The 22,455-nt window shown below is 40.0% G+C and overlaps 1 protein-coding gene across 1 annotated transcript in view; it reads left to right on the top strand.

Moving 5' to 3' along the window:
• Positions 1-22,455, top strand: part of crybg2 (crystallin beta-gamma domain containing 2) — a 44,594-nt gene that overhangs the window by 3,033 nt on the left and 19,106 nt on the right. The window contains exons 2-4 of the mRNA XM_054605456.1: positions 7,801-7,903; positions 12,591-12,746; positions 13,217-15,837. Coding sequence (XP_054461431.1) covers positions 7,801-7,903; positions 12,591-12,746; positions 13,217-15,837 — 2,880 coding nt within the window. The remainder of the gene's footprint in view (positions 1-7,800; positions 7,904-12,590; positions 12,747-13,216; positions 15,838-22,455) is intronic.

Raw genomic sequence — 22,455 nt, 5'->3', positions numbered from 1 at the left:
AAGGGGCAAAACAATCACATACAAAAACTTAGTACAGAAACAATTGCAGAGTTACAAAAAACAACTACAAACGAGACACAAAATGACTAGAAAGAGACACAAAAACACAAATGCGCCACAGAGACAAGAATAAAGAGGCTAAACAACTCAGAAGTCTCTGTGTCTTGCTTTTTAAAAGTCCGTTTTGAACACTTTCAACTTCACTATAGAGGCCTGAACTGTTTCTAAAGGAGACACAGTGCTCTGTGGCAACACAATAAACACAATCTTTAAGCAATGGGGTGTGAAGATACACACAGATGAGTGGGTGGTTGAGCCGCTTGTCACATGCCGGGACAATGTAATCACGTTGTCAGTGTGGTTGTAGACAGCTTGTGTTTGCACAGGGACAAAAAGAAACGATGGGCTGACACTGTGTGGACCGCCTTTCCACACACGAGCTGCTCACAGGGGTTACACAAGGCTTAAGTTTAACAGCGCACAAATTCAGTTAAAACTGTATAAAAACAAGCTTGATGTTGATATTAATTTTCAGGATATCTCATTCACTGATGAAGTGATTAATCATAATCACTTCATCAGTGAAAGCATCAATGAGCCATTATGTAAGATTTTCTGTTAAAGTGATTTGCAGGGTATGAGTGCATTGAATATGAATGTCCTAGATCAGACTTAAATCCAGACAAAGCCTAAATCTGTTTTTGTCGTTAGTTAAGGATTTAGTTTTAATCCTTTTCCAGGGTCTTATCTTTCAAAGACTTGAGGATTTCAGGGTCTAAGGAATATATCTTGTAGTTATTTTGTTTGTTTTGACGCCATAGCATTTCATACAGTTCAAGGTGATGTCAAAGTTGCAATGGACTCATTTGAAACTGTAACTCTGCTGTATTAAATGACGGAGGAAATACTCAAGTTGCCTTTTCAAACAAGTCAAACACACCCTGAGTTTTAGCAGGGTTTGTCGGGCTTCCGAATGGAGTTGTGGATAAAAAGAGGTACTGTGTAGAGAAACCTGCCACTCCACATGCCTACTGCATTGTCAAGTGATTACATACACCATCACTGTGCCACGGATACATTGGCAACATCTTAGTCACAGCTGAAACTTAGATGTCTCAACTCGGCTGTGGTTAATTATCTGACATTATTTAGAACAATCGGGGTCAAAATTTGTCACTGTATCGTTGAACCTGTTGTCTTTGTGTAGGAACTGTGGTCACATGACGTGAGTGTGCTGCATACCTCTTAGAGGAAGTATTTGATCATCCTCAAACATGTTTATTGAACTAGAGTGAACTTTTATTGAAACCAAGTATTAGACCCATGCGTTACAATACCACATGACTTAATTTATGGTTCTGCTTTATTTCTTTAAATCTTCCATCTGTTTGTCTGGAATTCATCATTAGCTGGCGTTTAAATTTTCTTAACTCTCGTCTGGTTATTATCAACACGCCAGGTTAAATAGAATAAGAGGGTTTCATAGAGCTGGATTCAGAGAAGTTATGAATAGCTTTGTTAGTAAAAATTAAAGGGATAGTTTGAATTCTTTGAAGAGGGGTTGTGTAAAGTAGGTTTAAATATAGTCAGTACATTGCTTTGCTCCTGTGCAGGTAGTCATGTCTGTTCAGGTTAGCTAAGCTTAGCATGAAGATGGGAAACAAAGATAACAAGAGGTGCTGGGAGTCGCAAATTTGTTATCTTAGGACAGGTTTCCCCCGGTTTCCTTTCTTTATGATGAGCTTACCAGCTGCTTACTCCAGCTACATATTTACTATGCAGACTTGATGCGAATGAGCATATTACCAGAATTGTTGAACATCCTGTAAGATGAACGAGATGGAGCCTATTTAAGTCCATCTGTATACAGAAAGCATGTGGCTCGGCTGTAGCAAGTGTCTGCCAGTTTGTAGATACAGATGCAAATGTGTAAATTTTACTGCTGGAGTCCTCCCTTTAGTTCACCCTCTCTTTCTCTCTATCAGTCTCGTTCTTAAGCAAACAAACTTTCCCACATTTCACTGCACAGCCAGAGAGAAAGTAAAGAAGGCAGTTACATCCTGTTGAACTTCATCCAAATCGAGATTCTTTTTTCAGAATGTCAAGTGTTTGTGTTGCAAGTTCACAGAGTGAAAGGCTTTGCATGTCTCTTTGTGGTGACATGTAAACACACACCACCTTGGGAGAAAGATATGACTCATCCTCTTATCTCCCAAAATCTTTTCTGACCCCAAAGGAGCTTATTTCTTTCACACACTGCAGTTGTAAATTACTTGCCTGATTGGGTTTGCTGCTGTTGGGCATGAAAAAAAGACAAATACACAACTTTTGCATGCAGTTTAAACTGAAAGTGTGTGTTTTTGTCTGTCCGTTTGTTTTTTTGTGTCATATTATGTCACAGAGTCAAATCCCATCTGTTGAAGCTGCTCTAGGCCTTTTAACATGGACGAGTCTGAGCAGTTGTCACCTATATAGTTACAGGAAAAGTTCCTGCTCCTGCCTGCCGGCAGCAAATGGTGTCCGTGTTTATTGATTATTGATGGAGGCTCTCTGTTGACTTTGAAGCCCCTGTAGTCTCTCACTGATGCCGACAACCCAGGACATGAGTGGTAAGCAATTCTCATGACTGAAAAAGCCAAAGCATGCCGCTTCACGATGAAAGAACATTTTATTATCTTTATGAAAAAACTAACTTTAAAAAAAATTATTAACCTCATCGTCATTGCATAATTACCCCGTCTTCTTTATAAAAGTCATTTTTAACGTGGAATGCTGTTCCAAGAAACACAAACTCACTCTCTGCTTAGCCGGTTCCATTCAACAGTCCCTAAGCAATGATTTACAGCTTTATTTTTCTAAGAAGCATATTTTCTTTCTTTTTAAAGCCACTGCTTATACTGCTGCATAAAAATGATGACATGTATGCATAGTTTTTCCCCACACCCTCATTGTTTTAGTATACTGTACTGTATATTGCATATTAAATCATTAATTCCAGGGTTCGACATTAGCCATGGCCCCAAAATGTACTCTTTGGCCACCAAATATCCCCTGTAGGTGGCCCCCTGTGGCAGCCAAGTTTGATCAGGTCCTCTTGAGTGTCTCAATGAGATTACCTGTCTGAATAAAGGTTGAATAAATAAATAGAAAATCCCCATACTGCCTTCGACAATTCAATTCAATTCAGTTTATTTTGTATAGCCCAGAATCACAAATTACAAATTTGCCTCAGAGGGCTTTACAATCTGTGCACATGCGACATCCTCTGTCCTTCCCTCACATCGGCACAGGAAAAACTCCCCTAAAAAACCCCTTTAACAGGGAGAAAAAAGGAAGAAACCTATGGGAGAACGACAGAGGAGGGATCCTTCTCCCAGGATGGACAGAATGCAATAGATGTCATGTGTACAGAATGAACAGCATAACAGAGATACAACACATTCAATGTATATGACATAAATGATTCATATAATAAGACTACTTATAATAACAGCAGCAATTATTACAGTAGAATTATAGTTATGAAAATAGGGATAGTAATGTGATTAATAATAATAATCGAAGTAGCAGTGGGTGTCAGTCGGCTCACAGCAGGAGGCACGACTACGGTCCAGGTTCCACAACGATTCATGGAAACCTGCAGAACGAGAAAGCAAAAGAGCTTCAGGGTGGAAGTAAAGCTAAAATGCTTAATGGTACAGGTAATAGTAATAGTAATGTGACTAGTAATAATAATGGTGGTAGCAGTCGGTGTCAGCAGGGCCGTAGCAGGATGCACGACCACGGTCCAGGTACAGCCACGATTTATAGGAGCCTGCGAAGCGAGAAAGCACAAAGACTCCAGGGTACAAGCAAGTCAATAAGCGTAATAGTACAGGCAATAATAATAGTAATGTGACTAATAATGATAGTGGTAGTAGTAGTGGGTGTCAGCAGGGCCTCAGTAGGTGGCACGATGACAGTCCAAATATAACCCCGATTCCTGGGAACCTGCGAGGCGAGAAAGCACAAGAACTCCGGGGAAGAAGCAAAATCAGTAATGTGCATAAATAGGAGATTAATACATAAAGATGGGGGGAGAGAAGAGGAGAGAGGAGCTCAGCGTATCCTAGGTAGTCCCCGGCTGTCTAGGCATATAGCAGCATATCTAGGGGCTGGACCAAGGCGAACCTGAACCAGCCCTAACTATAAGCGCTATCAAAAAGGAAGGTCTTAAGCCTGCTCTTGAAAGTGGTGAGTGTGTCTGCCCCCGGACTGAAACTGGAACCTGGTTCCACAGAAGAGGAGCCTGATAACTGAAGGCTCTGGCTCCCATCCTACTTTTATATACTCTAGGAACCACAAGTAACCCTGCATTGATTGAGCGCAGCTTTCTAGTTGGGTAATATGGAACTATAAGTTCCTTAAGATAAGACGGTGCCTGGCCAGTTAGAGCTTTGTAGGTAAGTAAAATAATTTTAAATTCTATTCTTGATTTAACAGGGAGCCAGTGCAGAGAAGCTAATACTGGAGTAATATGATCTCTTTTCTTAGTTTTTGTTAGAACAAGTGCTGCAGCATTCTGGATCAACTGTAAAGATCTAAGAGACCTATTAGAGCAGCCTGATAATAAGGAGTTACAGTAATCTAGTCTAGAGGTAACAAATGCATGAACTAGTTTTTCTGCATCGCTTTGAGACAGGATTTGCATGATTTTCGCAATGTTACGTAAATGAAAAAAGGCTGTCCTTGAGATCTGTTTTATATAAGAGTTAAAAGACAGATCCTGATCAAAGATAACTCCAAGGTTCTTAACGGTAGTGCTGGATGCTAGAGCAATGCCATCTAGAGAAACTATATCGTTAGATAATTGATTTTGAAGGTGATCTGGGCCTAGTAGGATAACTTCTGTTTTTTCAGAGTTTAACATTAAGAAGTTACAGGTCATCCAGGTTTTTATGTCCGTAAGACATGCTTGAAGTTTAGAGAACTGGTTAGTTTCGTCTGGCTTAATTGATAGATATAACTGGGTATCATCTGCATAACAATGAAAGTTTACTGAGTGTTTTCTGATAATATTCCCCAAGGGAAGCATATATAAGGTAAATAAAATAGGTCCAAGAACAGACCCCTGTAGAACTCCGTGACTAACCCTGGTTTTCATCGAGCTTTCATTGTTTACATATACAAACTGAGATCGGTCTGATAAATACGACTTAAACCAGCTAAGTGCGGTTCCTTTAATGCCTATAAGATGCTCCAATCTCTGTAATAGGATTTGGTGATCAATGGTATCAAATGCAGCACTAAGGTCTAGCAATACAAGTACAGAGACAAGTCCTTTGTCTGAAGCTATTAGAAGGTCATTGGTCATTTTCACCAGTGCCGTCTCTGTGCTATGATTCACTCTAAATCCTGACTGAAAATCCTCAAATAAACTATTGTTATGCATAAAGTCACAGAGCTGATTTGCTACTGCTTTCTCAAGGATCTTAGAGAGGAACGGAAGGTTAGATATAGGTCTATAGTTAGCCAACACCTCTGGATCAAGAGTAGGTTTCTTGAGAAGAGGTTTAATTACAGCTAGTTTGAAGGCCTGCGGTACATGGCCCGTTAGTAAAGACAGATTGATAATTTCTAATAAAGAATTGCTAATTAAAGGTAAAACTTCCTTAAGCAGCCTAGTCGGAATCGGGTCTAAGAGACAGGTGGAAGGTTTAGACTTAGAAATAGTTAAAGTCAATTGTTGAAGGTCGATGGGAGAAAAGCCATCTAAATATATTTCAGGTTCTACAGCTATGGATCGATCGGTACCGGTTCAGGGCAGTAGATTATAAATTTTTTCTCTAATAGTTAGAATCTTATCATTAAAGAAGTTCATGAAGTCACTACTACTGAGGTTTATAGGAATACACGGCTCAACAGAGTTGTGACTCTCTGTCAGACTGGCTACAGTGCTGAAGAGAACCCCAGGGTTGTTCTTATTTTTCTCTATTAATGCTGAATAATAGGCTGCTCTAGCATTACGGAGTGCCTTCTTATGTATTTTAAGACTGTCTCACCAGACTAACCGTGCTTCATCCACATTGGTGGAACGCCATATCCTTTCAAGTTTTTGCCATATTTGCTTTAAATCGCGGGTTTGAGGATTATACCATGGAGCAAACCTCCTTTCTTTTATTAGCTTCTTTTTTAGAGGATCTATATAGTCTAGTGTCATTCGCAGTGAGCATGCAGCACTATCAACAAGATGGTCAATCTGAGACGGACTAAAGTTAGCGTAGGAGTCCTCTGTTATATTGAGCAATGGTACTGAATAAAACCCTGGAGAAATCGCTTCTTTAAATTTAGCTACAGCATTATCAGATAGACATCTAGTGTAGAAACTTTTGCCTAATGGCGTACACTCTGGTAGAAAAAATTCAAAGGTTATTAGATAATGGTCCGATAAAAGAGAGTTCTGTTGAGAGACAATTACATTTTCTATTTCAATACCATATACCAGAACAAGGTCGAGGGTATGGTTAAAACAGTGAGTCGGTTTATGTACACACTGACAGAAGCCAATAGAATCTAATAATGAACTAAACGCAGTACTAAGGCTATCATTATACACATCCACATGAATATTAAAATCCCCTACAATAATAACTTTATCTGTCTTAAGGACTAAACTAGATAAAAGCTCTGAGAATTCAGATAGGAATTCAGAATACGCACCTGGTGCACGATACACTATAACAAATAAAATTGACTTTAATGCTTTCCCGCTCGGGTTTGAAAGACTAAGAACAAGGCTTTCAAATGAGTTGTAATTTAATTTAGGTTTAGGGTTTATTAATAGGCTTGAGTCAAAGATAGCTGCTACTCCACCTCCTCGGCCTGTGCCTCGAGGAATATGAGTATTAATATAACTTTGAGGAGTTGATTCATTAAGGCTAACGTACTCTTCATGACACAGCCAGGTTTCAGTAAGACAAAATAAATCAATATGATTATCTGATATTAAATCATTTACAAGTACACCCTTAGATGACAGAGATCTAATATTTAAGAGTCCACATTTAACTGTCCTGTTTTGATGCACTGTTGCATCGGTTGCCTTAACTTTTATTAAGTTATTTTGTATAACTCCTCTTCTGTTGACTTTAAATAATTGAAGTAGCCGTGGGGCAGACACAGTCTCTATAGGGTTTTGGGTGGGTAACTGGGTGGGTAACTGCTCCAAAGGAAGCGCAGAGAAGTGTGAAAGACTGCGACTCTGCTTCTGCTTCCTGGTCTGAACTCTGGGTCATGGATTAGGTCCACTAATGAACTGGGTCAGATTTCTAGAGATGAGATCCGCTCCATCCAAAGTAGGATGAATGCCGTCTCTCCTAATCAGACCAGGTTTTCCCCAGAAAGTATACCAATTGTCTACGAAGCCCACATTGTTTGCAGGACACCACCTCGACAGCCAGCGGCGGAATGATGACATGCGGCTATACATCTCATCATTGACCAGATTAGGGAGAGGGCCAGAGAATACTACGGAGTCCGACATTGTCTTTGCGTACGAACACACCGATTCCACGTTCAATTTAGTGACCTCCGAGCGACGTAATCGGGTGTCATTACCGCTGACGTGAATAACAATTGTACTGTATTTACGTTTAAGTGTCAGATGTTTGACCATAGAGCTTGTCATAACTCACGTTATTTACATATTTTTTTTCTGCTGTGGAAAACATTCAAAAATGCAATTTCAGCTGTGATGATTTTAAAGTGTTTCAGTCATTTGAGACTTCACTAATTTCAAATTTTTAACTGTGTACCCCTCAGTGCTGCTGAACCCAGTAACACTGCCAAGGATGGAGAGGCCTGGATTGACAGTATCGCAGCGGACAACAAGAATTCTATCTATGGCACCACATCAAGGTCAAAGGTCAGTCAATCTGTTTGCCTCGTTGACGCTTTAATGACAGGTAGTTGTTAAAAAATACCATCGGCCCACCTTTTTTCAGAAAGTGCAGTAAAGCAGGGATCAGTTTTGACTGGATCATGTCAAGGGGTGCGTGTGGGTGTGTTTGTGTTTAAGATACATGCCCACAAAGCTTTACTTGTGTTTTTTAAAATAGTTTTAAACTAGTGTTTAGTGGAACCTGATACGAGTAATTATAGCTTTATTTTAACAATATTGCCTTTAGGTTTTTAAAAGTGAAACAGACAAAGTTTGACACTTTGTTAAACTATGTGAGAGTTTTACAGTCACACATATTTCTGTTATGACCTACAGTGAACATTTAAGAGATGTCAATTTTAAAAGAGTTATTCTTACTGGCGAAGAAGCTCAATAACACAGACAGAGCACAGACACAGTTAGTATAAGCTTGAAAGAAAGGTTTGACTTTTCTTGTGCGTGAAGTAAAGTGTCTTATTTTCATTGACAAACAAAGTGAAAAATGTTATTTCGGGTATTTCCAATCCAAAAAATTATTTTTTTAACAGACAGATAGCACTTAAAATAATCTATAATATTAAACTATATAGAACCCTATCGTCATTGGTTTCAGAACTTTCCCAGGATTTAAAAAAGATAAACGCCTAAAAGGAAACCTTACTTAAGGGGGGAAAAACATGTTAGAAACTTCAGGAGAGGCAGTTTCAAGAGGGATCTCCCTTCCTCTGATGATGGGGGTCAGCCGTAGGTGGGAAAAGGCAATAATGAAGACTGAAAGAAATGATATGTTGTGTGTGTGTGTATATATATATGAAAATAAATAACTATTCTTTTTTGCACATACAGAAGAAACATTTCTAGCATTAAACATTCATTGCAAAAGCTGAATCCAAATAGATTACAAATGTAAACTTTTATATAAAAAATCAACAGTTAAACAGGAGAGGGAGCTTAAAAAAATCAAGGTCAGATATATCAGTCAGCGTCATGCTTCCAGGAACCCAGCAAATCAATCTCTTGGCAAAACATTTCAATTACATTTTTTTCTAGATTCTTGTTTACTGCTTTTAAGCAGGCAATTGTGATGGTAAAGCTGAGGCATTTTTTTGTGTGTGTGACGTGCAGAGAGACATACATTTGTGTAACGCAAATAGGTTTAGTCATCCTGGGGATCATCATTAATTTATAAAATATGGCCTGTAATTACACAGGACCATTATGACCATAATTATAAGCAATACAAATATGTCAACTGTTGTCAATCAAAAGCTGATGTCAATTGCCATTCTGGTAACCAGTTTTAAAACTTACCGCTTCACCCTGCCCCGGAAATTCCCCATTGAATGTATTACCAATTTCCTCATCAGTTCACTTTGTTGCCACAGCTGGTGTGATTTCTAGAATAGAAATTCTGAAGGGGGAACATCTTTTTCGCTTCTAGCATTTTTTACTGCACTGTACACCAATAAAAACTGTCTTTTGCACAAAATGTTAACCTGATTTGACTGATCAAAAACGTTTTTTAAAGTATAAATATTGAATGGCTGAGTTTTAGATATTAAGAAAGGAAAAATTATTCACTCTGGATGTGAATGATGCAAAAAAAACTTTCTTTCATGTTTTAGCGATGGTTGGTCATATAGTGTTTTGCTTCTAGACAGCAGAACAGGCCTATAGGTTTTCTCTCTCTGGACCTGTCTAAACAAGAATATCCTTAGGGGCATAACATTGTTTGAGAAAGTTGCACACCCCTGTTGGATGACAGTATGGCCCCCTCTTCAACGTTAACTGCATTCCACCTACCGTTTGTAGAGTCTCCCAAGGAGGCATGCTTGCATAATTATGGCCTCCTCGTACTCACAAGCACACACGCACAGGTGACTCTAAAGCTACGTTCAGACTGCCAGCAAATTTGTTTATTTTCTCATATCAGATCTTCAAGACAGATGGTACACACTGTTATTTATAGGTGTCAGTTGAGTATATGGGAAAAAGAGGATCATTTTGTCCTCCACACAAAGTAAGTCTATCAGTTGGTGCACAGTACTGCAGGACACGTCTACTAAAGGAGTTACAGTTTGGTTAGGTTAGGTTAGGTTAGGTTAGGCTCCAAAACTACTAGTTTAGTTTCCGCAGATAGATCAAACATTCACGCTTTCAAGTGGGAGTACAGAACTCCTCAGTCACTCAGTTTGTCTGGTGCAACGGTATACATTGCGATATTCCGTGATGCAGTCTGCAGGCTTCAGGCCTCACTGTGGTGGGAACATGTAGTCCCCGGGATGCAAAAGACAGCTTGAAATTTGATGTGAGTTGCTGGAGCGCATTTCCTGCGATCTGCATACTCCAAAAATGGGTTTGGTCTGCTAGACTGAATAAGGGCTTATACTATGCACTCTGCAAATATGCAAAAGCTTTATTGTATTACTACATGTATCTATTGCTTTTTAACAACTGTTGTAAACTCAATTGGGTTACACCCACAAAAAGACAACATACAGGAGTCCACTCTAGAGGGCACCATACCCAAAACTTGTGATTGATGCATACTTTATGTCCACATTGTTATTGTTTAACCTTATCTGCATTACTCTGGTCTTGTTTCCCATCTTCATCTGCAGTGGATATGACACAGAGTTAGACAGGAGAAATACACCAAATAGATTTTAATCCCTCCAGAAGAGGGCGCCAGTGCTGTACTTAACAGCACCGTTGTTGTCAGGATCAATTCTGTTGTGACTGCTTTGAAGCTCAGACATGCAGGACAGATCCAACTAATACGTTTTACTTCCTAAAGTATATTACGTTGGTTTGGCCGATTCTACATGCAAGGTGGTCATGTCAGTTCTCAAAATGAAAGTGAACAGGGATCAGATTGCTTTGCGTGTGAACAAATGATGCAGATTTAAGAAAAGGGCGTCGTAATCGAAAGCAGCTGCATGGGTTATCATGTAAAGTCAATAGATCTCCATCATAGTTGAGGTCACTGACACAACATACACACAGTGAAATGATTTTTACCCTGTTTTGTTCGTGGCCATTCACCCAAGGGGATGTATACCTTGCAATGACAAAAGTATGTAATTGTGAAACCACAAGCAGGATTGGATTTAGGTTCATTCAGGCGAAATGCATCACTGACCTTGCTAGAATAATCCCTCAACAGTACATTGAACGCCTTGGGGATGAACTCAAATGCACCATCAGTAGAAAAGAGCATCTCATTCATCTTTTGTTTAGCTGCATGATCCAGCAATGGTCAGCTTTAACACCAATAAAGACTGCTATCATCATCTTAATTAGGAAGTGCTCATGTGGCCACCTGACAGCTGTGGTTTCTTTTTTTGCGAACTTGCCTACCTTGTAGTTTGCCAAAATATATTTTCCTGAGCAGCGAGCACTAATTTGGGGTAGCTTTTTTTTTTTTAAGGAAAGGGGCTTTTACATTAACAGGCTAAAAATAGAAGGATTTTATTTTGTATTTTATAATGCAAAAAAGCCAGTCAATGTTTTTTGACTTGATCTGCATTTGATTAATTGCTTATATAGCTTAATGTTTCATCCAATCCTTCATTTGTCTCCTCTCAAACATTCAGTTAAGATGTAAGCACAAACTTTCTAATAGGAGGACCTGATAGGTAATTGAATTACGGGATTGACTTTGATAAATAATAAATAAAGTATAGTTTAGTCCAACATTATGCTTGAACACTTTAATGTATTATACTTTAGATGCGTCTAACACAGCCCACCCACTACAGTCTCAGCTAAGACGTCACTGTGATTGTTGTCTTTGCTTCTAGTGCTTTCGAAACTTTTCATGACAGAAGGAAGAATTTTGCAGGCACACCCATTTAAATAACCTTGCTGATGACAGTGATCAACAGCCTTGTGTTCCATTCTCCTTCGTCACCGCGTCTCAACAAAACATGATCACCGGAATAGCATCACCTCTATCTTTGCAATCAGTGTTTGCCTGACGGCGCACACTTAAGTATCTTTTGAGAATATCTGATAAGGAAAACGTGGATCATAAGTAGGGGCTTTTGTTCTTTTAGAATCAGATTCAAACTCTCAATCATTTAGACAAAACATTTTACTAACAATAATGGCACGCTGTGACGGTTGGGACTTGTACTACAAAATCCATATGCACAAAATAAGCAGTCACAATTATTAGGTGATGAACTGTCTCTCACTGGCTGCAGTTGTTATTTGCCTTAAGTCTATCTACTGTTGATTACAGGTTATGTAACAGTATACTGGGTTAATTGGAACAGGACAGGAAGTCGCTAACAGGTTCAGAAGAACAAGTTCTACAAGTCTTTCATTTTTTTTCAGGGTGTAGCAGCTTTTACATTCTTGGAATGAAGTTAGGGTGTCAACTCTTATAAGGTGTAGGGAATAATTTTTCATTGTCCAATATCCTCATTCTTGACACCTTGGCAAAGGTTTATATGTTAGGTATGTTTGGTATGTAGGGTATGTTTTTTTCCATTTCTATTTTAATCAATGAAACCTCACACTCACACTAACTAATCACAAAATAAAGTTTTTGTTGAGGCAATATATATTTCTAGATGCCTTAGAAAACGTGATGTTGATGTCTTGTATTTTGCATTTCTTCCTCCCTCTCCCTGTTTCATTCTCCATTTCGCCCTCTTCCTCTCAGGGCAAAGAATTCAGCTACTCGGAGTTGGACCTCCGTAAGCCAAAGAGGTTTGCCACCTTCTCCTTTGGTTTGAAAAAGAAAAAGAAGAATGATCGAGAGAATGTCTCAAAGAGCACCTTTGTCCTTCATAGCACTGGCATTGAAGAGCAAGTGGAGGTAACCCCGTCTCCCTGAGTGTTGTGTTCCTTAAATTCATGTGTGGCAAATTCCTTTTTTGTAACTTATCAAATTTGGTGCATCAACTGTCTATATAGCTATATGATCTTGATGTTCGGTCTAATTTATCAATAGCCCCAGTTTGTTCTCTCATGTATCATCATCATACTTGTGTAACTACCATTTCAGAGTTGGGCATTTGTTTTTCTAAAACATACACCCAAATAATATCATTGTCAAAGTTAAAAATATTTTTAAAACTCGGAAAAGATGGTAGCAAGAAATTAATTATTTCACAATTCGACTGACGAATTGGACGAGCGGCCAAAAGACTTTCAACTGTTGTTTCGAAAGATCAGCATGATGCTTGGCCCTGTGGTTCTATTTGATTGACTAAACAAGAGATGTTCAAACTGAGGCTAACTTCTTCATATCTACAAATGCAAATTCTGTAAATTATCTTCTTCTAGACTCCTCCGGGCCACAGTCAGATGGAGTTGGATCAGGCCAACTTGAAGCCAATTTTCAGCATGTCTCAACCAGAGCTCGACACCATCGAGAAATTTGACATCCCTTCTCCTCCCCCTGTGGCCACAAACCAGTCAGAATCATATTTCACTTTACCTAACCAATCGCAACCATCCATCACCCTGAACACCCAACCAGAGACGATGGAGCGTCTGGCCAACGGCTCCCATCTGTTTGACGTACATGCAGAGCCGAAGAAAGCCCCGATTGCCACCATCCCTGAGCTGCAGCTGGAGACTACAGACTCATCAAAGGAAAAACTGGATGATTACTCAAATCAATCTGCCTCCACGACTCGTACAGAAACAATCTCTACTGTGGACAACCAGACTGTACCTAGCGTTCCAGCCAGCCGGTCTCTAACCGTGCTTGGCACCTCTGATCACAAGGCAGCAGTTGTTAACTCCGTCACCACAAGCAACAGTCGGTTTGATAATGACATTCTCCAGCAGTCTCACACAAACAAGGACATCTCTGGATCCACCAGAGTCACGTTATCACATCATCAACCTGACACTCCTGACATAGCTGACAGTACAAGTCAAAATGGCAAACTCTCCCTGGCAAGTGCTGACTCCAAAATTGATGGCGCAGTTACAGAGTCGACCCCTGTTCATCACGCTGACGACTCGGCTCTCGACTCTGCATCTGTCTATCAAGAAGTCTCAATTTCTCGCACTGAGAGATCTGCTCTCGTAACCCCAACGAGTGTCACCAAAACCTCGGCTGTTAGCGCTGAGAAAGGTGCTTCACCTGTCAGGCAAGAAGCAGTTTATGGAGCATTGTATGAGTCGCTTTTCCCTCAGAGTTTTGGCTCGGAGGTAATGTCATCCCTCTCAAACCCACCGCCTCAAATCATTACCGAGATAAGACATCTTAACAGCAAATCAGCACCTGTTATGGTTAAAACCCTTAATGAACATCACACAGAAACTAATGTTCAGCACTCTCGCCTGTCAGCTTCACCTGAGTTTGACTCTGCTGCTCGCAAAGTGGATGATGCCGTAGGTGGTTATACTAACGTAAACACCACCTTCAGTGAGAGAGAGGGGATTTATTCTAGCGAGAGCTCCAGATTCACCTCTTTCCAAACATCTACTGCTTCTGAGCCTCGAAAAGACCCAGAAATTCACATCAGATATCTACCTTCCTCTCTCAATTCCGGTTCCAAACCAGGTGATGGCGATACAATTCCTTACTCGGAGCTGACCCGCTCCCTTTCAGAGGTGAAATCAGACAGGTTTAGCCTCATTCAAGACAATGCCAGGTCAGTCCCCTCTGTTCAAAGCTCTGCCCCTCCCGTCTTTGACTACGTACCATCCCAAGGGGGGGACACTCGGGTTACTCGCTCCAAACGGAGAGCAGTCCTAGTCAAAGAGTTAGTCACAGACGAGGCGAGCACAGACCCCATCTGTCCGTGTCCCGCGCCTGAAAAAATGAGTGCAGCGGAGCATTATGAGATAAGCATCGAAACAAGAGAGACTTTTGCTACTTCTGGACAGGTGGATGGGTCTGATGGGCCTTTAAGCCCGGCATATCTGAGCGTTGGATCGGATGACGGCAGTGTGGTGGAGATCTACTACAGTGCTGAAGAGGACAACGGGGAGGAGAGCGGGAACGAAGAGATGAACACTGTGGCTGAAAGAGTAGAAAGTTGCGTGGTAGATGGGGTGAAAGAGGCCGGGCTACGTGAGGAGCTTCCACAGCAGGGGGATGTTGAAGAAAGAGGGATAAGAAAGAGAGAAGAGGGAGAATATCAGGTGGTTATTATTAAAATGCAGAATGAGGGAGGCATAGTGGCCAATGAAGTTGAGAAAGAATATATCAATAGCCGATTGGAAGTCGAGGAAAAAGTCGGAGGTCAGAGGTCGGAGACTCAAGTGCAGGTGATTGAAACCTCTGAGTTTCTTGTTGACAATGATACAGAGAGTCGGGTGAAAGAAGTAGCAACCCCAATGTTGCCACAGGTGAGAGAAGTGGAGGAGGAGTTACCTGCCCCACCGGTTCAGCAGGTGGACACGCTGATGGTATGCGACTTTGCTCCACCCTCCAGTGAGCCGCATGGGCAGGGAGAGGGGTCTGAGGGAAACTGGAGCGAGGAGTTGGAAACAGAAGACCCCCCTAATGAAGAGACCCAACTCCCAAGCCAGGTGATACAATACCTGGCTCACGAAGACATTATGAGTTCTGAATACATACACGCCGCTTCCAGCAGCACCAGAGAGGTAGACGAGATCACACCCAGATTAAGTGAGGCAGAAGAGAAGGTTTCACTGACAGCAGAGGCAGACCAAATGGGTGAAGTGAGCAAAGACAGCACAGAAACCATCAGTGGCACACCTACACACATAGCTGAGCTGCAATCAGATGCCACAGAGGTTGAACACAATAGGGCACCACAGCGTAGTGAGTGGGTGGATACAATTACTCAGAGCATAGACAGAACCGAGACAGCGCCAGAACAGGTGGCAGTCAACACAGACACACGCCGTCCTGATCTGGAAGCTGCAGAGACACGATCGGAGAGACAGCCGTCAGAAGCGCAACCCGACCCAGATCAAGGGTAAGTGGAGAGTCTTGTCATCCTTTTAGAAAAGGTTCTGAAGCTCAAGACAATTGATATATGTGAACGCTTTGATTTGATTGTCCTAAGCTCTTTGTGTATTTGACATTTTTCTGTCAATATATTTAAAGTTAATGGGGCAACAGGAGGGAGTTATTTTCCAAGTTGAATGCTGTCATTTAGTTAAATGGCAGGTGTGTAGCTTGGAAGCTGGAATGTGCAACATGTAGACGGAAGGGGATGTTTGACACATGAGCGAGCGTTGATTTCTTCTCAGGGTAAACCCATGTACGTGTGCAGCCAAGATGATGCACTTTATATTATGAACGTTAACTTTCTGATCTGACCCGATTGTCCATCTGACGAGGGTCTGATGGCTCAACATTTCCTCTGATAAATAAGTCCTGTTTACCAACAGAGCTGTCTACCTGTGTAGTTTTGAACACACCCTTTTTTAAACACCACATGTCAAGTGATAGAGGATCACTGTCACATAGCCTCAGCTCTGTGACCTATCTGACTAATCCAAGGAGCATGTGCAGTCCAAAGATCACCTGTCACGATCCACATACAGTGTGAAGTTAGTTAATTGTACTTGTCCAACCCTGAGCTAACACCTGGTGCAATGAGGGTACAGTATTGATTTGTGGGGATGTAATGTCACAGTCACTTCACAGTCTGGCACAGTACACCATCAATTCTCAAATTGGGGTCTGTGGCATTCTGCTGGAGGTCCATAGTCTGACAAAATATTTACAATTTTAAATCTACTGTATAGAAGTTTATAAATGATGTTCTAATATTACACCGCCATGTTTCTACAGTAGCCCAGAATGGACAACCAAACACTGGCTCTAGAAATTGCTCTCCTCCACGCTTGGCACATGGGAAGAGTTTCAGTTGGTTGCACACTGCAACCTCATCGCAATATGCCACCAAATCCTACACACTGGCTCTTTATAAATTAAATAATTTATCCAATTTTTTTAAAAACAGTTCAGCTCACAACAATTCAACTTCAATTTACAGCATTTTTGTTATTATTTTTAATTTAATGGATTATTTTTCAATTTAAACAATTAACCGTTAAGGTTTTAAATATGAGAAAGTAGATAGAAATGCACATCACACATTCCTCCTTGGAGAAGGTGATGTCTTCAACTTGCTTGTTCTCTCCGACCAACAGTCCAAACATATTCAGTTTACAATAATATGAAACCGAGAAAAGCAGCGAATCCTTAGATTTGAGAAGCTGGAACCAGCAAGTCTTGGCCATTTTTTAATGGCTTATTTTTCCAAGTCAAAGGTTTTGACGGACAATTTTCTGTCAGTCGATTCATTGATTAAACCATGAGCTGTTTCTGCTCTTATCCCAATATTGATAAACCCTCCATACCTCCATGTTGTGCATTCTAAACTACATACTAATGTAAAGTTAGTGACATGAATTCAAGTCAACCACATCTGCTGGTCTCCTTGTGAAGAAACAATCCAAGTTTTGCCGCCTTTTTTCAAGAAATGGGTCAATGGTTGATTCTTAAAGGAAAGATTTAGGTAAAAGTAGCACTTAAAAGTCTAATTTTCACACGCAGTATAGCATCAATCGAGCAGTACTTATAAATAGATTTAGGCACTTAATGCACTACTGCTTCCTTCCCAGCAATATCAACTGCCTCTAACTCCCCAGCAGAAACTGCGAGGGGGTTCATGCTCTCAGAGTCTGTCATGCTTCCAATTTTAGTTTTTCTGGCAGTATCACAGGAGCAGAGCCACAAAATATTCCCATATGTGTCATTGTCGCAGTAAATGTTTACAACTTATTCAGAAGATCACAACCCGGTTTCGCTCCACAACATGTATAGACACCTGTAGCATGTAGCACCTGTAGCATGCCAGAATGTGGCAACTTTTAAGTGATACGTGTTGTTGTTGTTCATAGGCACATGTTTTCCCATTGCTACTGGTTTGTTGTGTGTGTTTCAAAAGTGTTAACAGTTACAGGCAAAGAACGTAGCTTCGTTTTTATTCCTGACAGATGATGGAGACGATAGATTTCTGAGAAAAGATTATCACAGGAATTTGTGGCACATAATGACAGATGCAGATTAACTATCGCAGCTACAGAATATTGAGTAAACACAGCAGGAATTTAATTTAGCACACGAACCAAAGTATCGACCTCGCTTTACACGCAATATAAAATAATCCAGTGGCTTTGCATGCATCACTACATGTATACTGTGTAGATAGCTACTTTCTACAACTGCTGTGTAACTAGTTGTGCAAGAGGTGATGGTTAATTTAATGCTCAAGTCAGTTTTATTTTTTTAAATCACTAGATGGCAGCAAATAGGTATCTTTTACTTGTGTTGGAGAGCAGGTAGAGAAGAAAAAAACATATTTTGTATAAGTAGTAAAACAAGCCTTTTATTTGTTAATAGACAAAAATACTTAACACATAAATCAGAATAAAGAATGAAATGTAGGTAATTTCCCAAGCCATGACTTTATCGCCGACTTTTATTTCATGTTTTAAAAAAAAAAAAATTAAATAACAAACAATTTTTCGCTGTGGTAAAAATGGAAAGGACAGATTTTGTGGACATATATGCAGGTTGCGTGAAGGTTAAATGTACCCATAACGTTCAGCATGAATATGCAACAAGAAGGAATTGTTTTAGTGCTGCAGATTTTCTCAATACAGCGTGTTCGTGCTTCTGTGTTGTCTTTTTCATAGGTGTGTTTCATAGGTCTGCCCACAAACTCGTACACTAAAAACAACACAGTCTCTGCTGAACAAACCTGCTAATGCTTATTGAAAGATGAGGCATTTGGCCAGCCCCACCTGTTGGGTTCTTCTGCAGTCTTGTCACCGGGAGTAACACTGGGTATCCACACGAGAAATGTAGTGACTTAGGAACCACCCGCCGAAAGAAAAGAAAGAGCGAAGAAACAGATGTTCTCTAGCTTTGGAATAAGATCCAACAATTTACTCTTCTTGGTGATTATTTTCTTTCTCCAATCCGACAATCTACTAGATTAAGATCTGAAGCCAGTTGAACCACTTGTGGTATTAAGTCAGAACTCTGCACTGGCAGCTTTATCCTTTATCTTCCTTTCATATGTGACAGACTGGCTGTCGCCTGACCGCTTACTTGAAACACAAGTGGAATGATAAACTTTTGGTGTATTCACTCTGTTATAATTCAACTAATACAAAGTTTTAGGCCTAGAGTCCGTCTGAGTCACTTGTAGTGATTTTGCATGTAATTACACCATTTAACACTAATCAGACCAACAGAAATACTTCAATCTTTTATTTGGAATTGTCTCCTGACTACCTTGTATGCCAAGTTTACACTGCAAGACTTTCAACATCTTCAGATCACTGTACTGTTCACGCTGCACAACTTGATGCCTTGCACTCCTGGCTCTTGAAGTCGGTGTGGTTTTCTAACCGGCGACACACTACAAGATCTTTCACCTAGAAGAATCCCTGAGGCTTTCCAGATTTTGTGTTCAAGCAATCCTGGGAACTTTGCCTCTTTCCCTCTGGTCATGCTTGCTGGTCACCTTTAATGTTAAACCCATATGATGTCAGATGCTAACGCTTTATGCAATCAAGTTTTATTTATGTAGCACATTTCATACGACAGCCGTGTCTCAATGTGTTTCAAAGATAATGTAACAAGGAGTCATAATAACTACATTAAACACAGGGCGAATGAGGAATGATTGCAGTTACCTTTAACAAAGCAGTGACTGGTGGTTTGTAAACTACACTTGATCCTTAAGCTCAGCAAAGCTGCAGGGCTTGCTGGTGTTTGACAGCAGCACAAATGGTAGAAATCCAAACAATCACAAGTCAAACTACCATACACTCAGTCAAGCATTCTTTAATCCCCTACAGATTTGTAGAGAGGAGGGAGGCTAACGAGAAAAACATGCATGTGGAAAACACATGCTCATAGATTAAAAGATAGAAATCATATATTTTTAGACATACAGACTCAACAAGATCAAAAAAGTTTGTTTTCAATCTGTAATTATGGAAGGAAACACATTTTGCCTGGTGGCCTCTCTGGAGTGAGCTACAGCCCGCATGTGTTCTGCTTGTTTAAGTTCATCCATTTGCACAGAACTCTAACTGGCAAACATTTTATTGTTAAAGGCTTCACCCTAAATGCACTGTTTCCAGTTTTGGATTTGCAGCAATGTTTTCATGTATTTTTGCAAAAGAGTAAAATATTCTAAGCATCCAGCAGCACATGCTTGACATTCTCAGACCAAGATGCCTTGACAGAAGAGGGATTTAAAACAAAAGGAATGTTTTTTTTACTATTGTTTTGCTTGTTAGGCTTGGCCTAGAGTCGGCCTACATAGTGTGTAATAACAACATTCCAACTTTTTTGGAACTTTTGCTGTTAGGAGGAGTTAAAGATTTACTCAAAAATGACATGGAGGAAGATGTTATTCTTTGATCCACAGAGCTGCAAATTATGCCATGCTCAAACATAATTACATAGAACATTTAACTTTGATGTGCGACGACATTTCCCAAATGTCACTCCATGTGTTAGTGAATGTGGAGTTCCTGTTGAGGCAGGTACATGTTCTCATAAATGTGTATAGGTATGCATAATGTTCCTGTATATGCAATTTAATGTGCTAATGTGTGTGCCAGAGGCTCATGTTGCCAGGTGGGTAATAATTTACCTGTTAGAGTGCAGTCTATAAGGAAGTTTAGGATCTCTGCTAGAACTTGCGGTTGCCCTAAGGGAAAGGTGTGGTTCAATGGTTTGAGCAGCAATGTGCTCAGCATATCCAAGGAGGAGCTCTTATCCACCTTGAACATCAGTCAAAGACAGGAGGGTAAAACATACAAGTACAACATTGTCTATCTTTTATCATGAGGTATCTGTGATAAGATGTTGTTAGATGGATTGAATATAAATAAATGCAGGAAATAAGTAGCTGAGATATATATATATATATATATACACACACAGTATATACCATACAACTGCTATACTAAATAGCATACATGAAAATTCACTTAATTCTCCCTCTCTTCTGAAACCAAACCAGGCTTTCAATGAACTCCAATGTAAACCCATCTGTGTGACTGTTGGATGGTCAGAGCAACTGACCTAGTATAAAGAGAGCGAATAAGTCCTTGGATGGTGTTTTATTGTAGATCTGTTACGTAAATTACTTTAAATAAGGGCGCTAACGTAACACGCATCTTCATTTTGCGTAAGAAACATACTTATTTGAACCCAAACCTCGATCTTTTCCTAAACAAGCCTAACCAAGTAGTTTAGTTGCTTAAGTAAACAAAGTAAACCGACTTTGGGAGATAATTTTGAAGAGGCATGTAACAAGTAGGAACTGTAAACACAGCCTTTAATTTTGAAAAGACACTATGCATGTAACGAGCGGAAACTTGACACGCCGTCCCTGAACTGACGCTAGATGGTCATCTAGAGGGTAATAGTTTGACTCGTAGGGCATCTGACCAATCTGGGGTATTGAGCAAGTTGGGAGTGAGAATGTGTTGTATATTTTTATTTTAGATGAGAGCTCAGCAATGACAAGTAGCTGCTTGGCTGAAAACTCTAAGCAAATCTATAATAATTATCCTAGAAGTAATAACCCACTGGTTTGTGGTTAAGTGCCCATTTGTTATGTAGATCCAGTCTTGTCTTTATAATAGCAGGGCAAATTATACAGCGTGATTACACCATCTCTAATTAATCCACGCGACCTCTGTGACCTTTGAGCTGGATATGCAAAACCAACAACATTCATCCCATGTGGTTAGTGTGTGGAGACGAGTCAGTTCAGGGCCACTGATACTGAAATGTTTTTCACCCCTGCACTTAATGATGCTTTGCATTACAATGCAAATTACATGTCTCTCCATAAAAAACACCTCCAGATATTTCTGCACATGTATCCTGTGAAATAAACATGTATTTATTAATTTGTGTCAAATACTTCAAAAAGCACTTTGATTACATTTGTCCATGATTCTGTTATACAATGTACAAGTGAATATGTAGCATGGAGTAAATAAATAAATGTCTAGTGACCTTTTTCTTTTTTTTCTTTTTGTTAAGTAGCAGCAAATTCTGTAAAGCAACTCACTGAGGCAATTATATTTTCATGACCTTTGAATAGTCTACCTTGGGCAATACTTTGATGCATGTCACCTGTTTGACAGTGAGTCACGATGTGAATTCTTTGTGTCACAACCTTTCCACCTTTTACTGGTAGTTGCAAAACCGTTTGCCATTTAAATGAACCGAGTTTATAATCTTACCACTCCTTGAAACTTCCAGCAAGGCAAAAGCAGAGTTCTGATGATCTATAAAGGTCAAATGATTCACTGATGGAGGCTCAATTCAGATTTACTGTTTGCCCTTTGAAAGCTTTTTGACATTCAATGTAAGCCATACTTTGGTTTGGCAAACAATACAGTTGACTTTTCTAATAGTAGTTTTGTGCACGCAATTATGTTAAGCCTACCAATTTCAAGACTCCACAAGTCAAAAGGAACCATGGAAAGCACAGTTGGCCTTTTTACTTAAGGTCTTTTGCTTCTGGATAAGCATA

The sequence above is a fragment of the Anoplopoma fimbria genome, chromosome 10 (genome assembly GCF_027596085.1).
Source record: "Anoplopoma fimbria isolate UVic2021 breed Golden Eagle Sablefish chromosome 10, Afim_UVic_2022, whole genome shotgun sequence".
NCBI lineage: Eukaryota > Metazoa > Chordata > Actinopteri > Perciformes > Anoplopomatidae > Anoplopoma > Anoplopoma fimbria.
The sequence above is the reverse complement of the archived record's forward strand: the minus strand, read 5'-3'. Positions and strand labels throughout refer to the sequence as shown.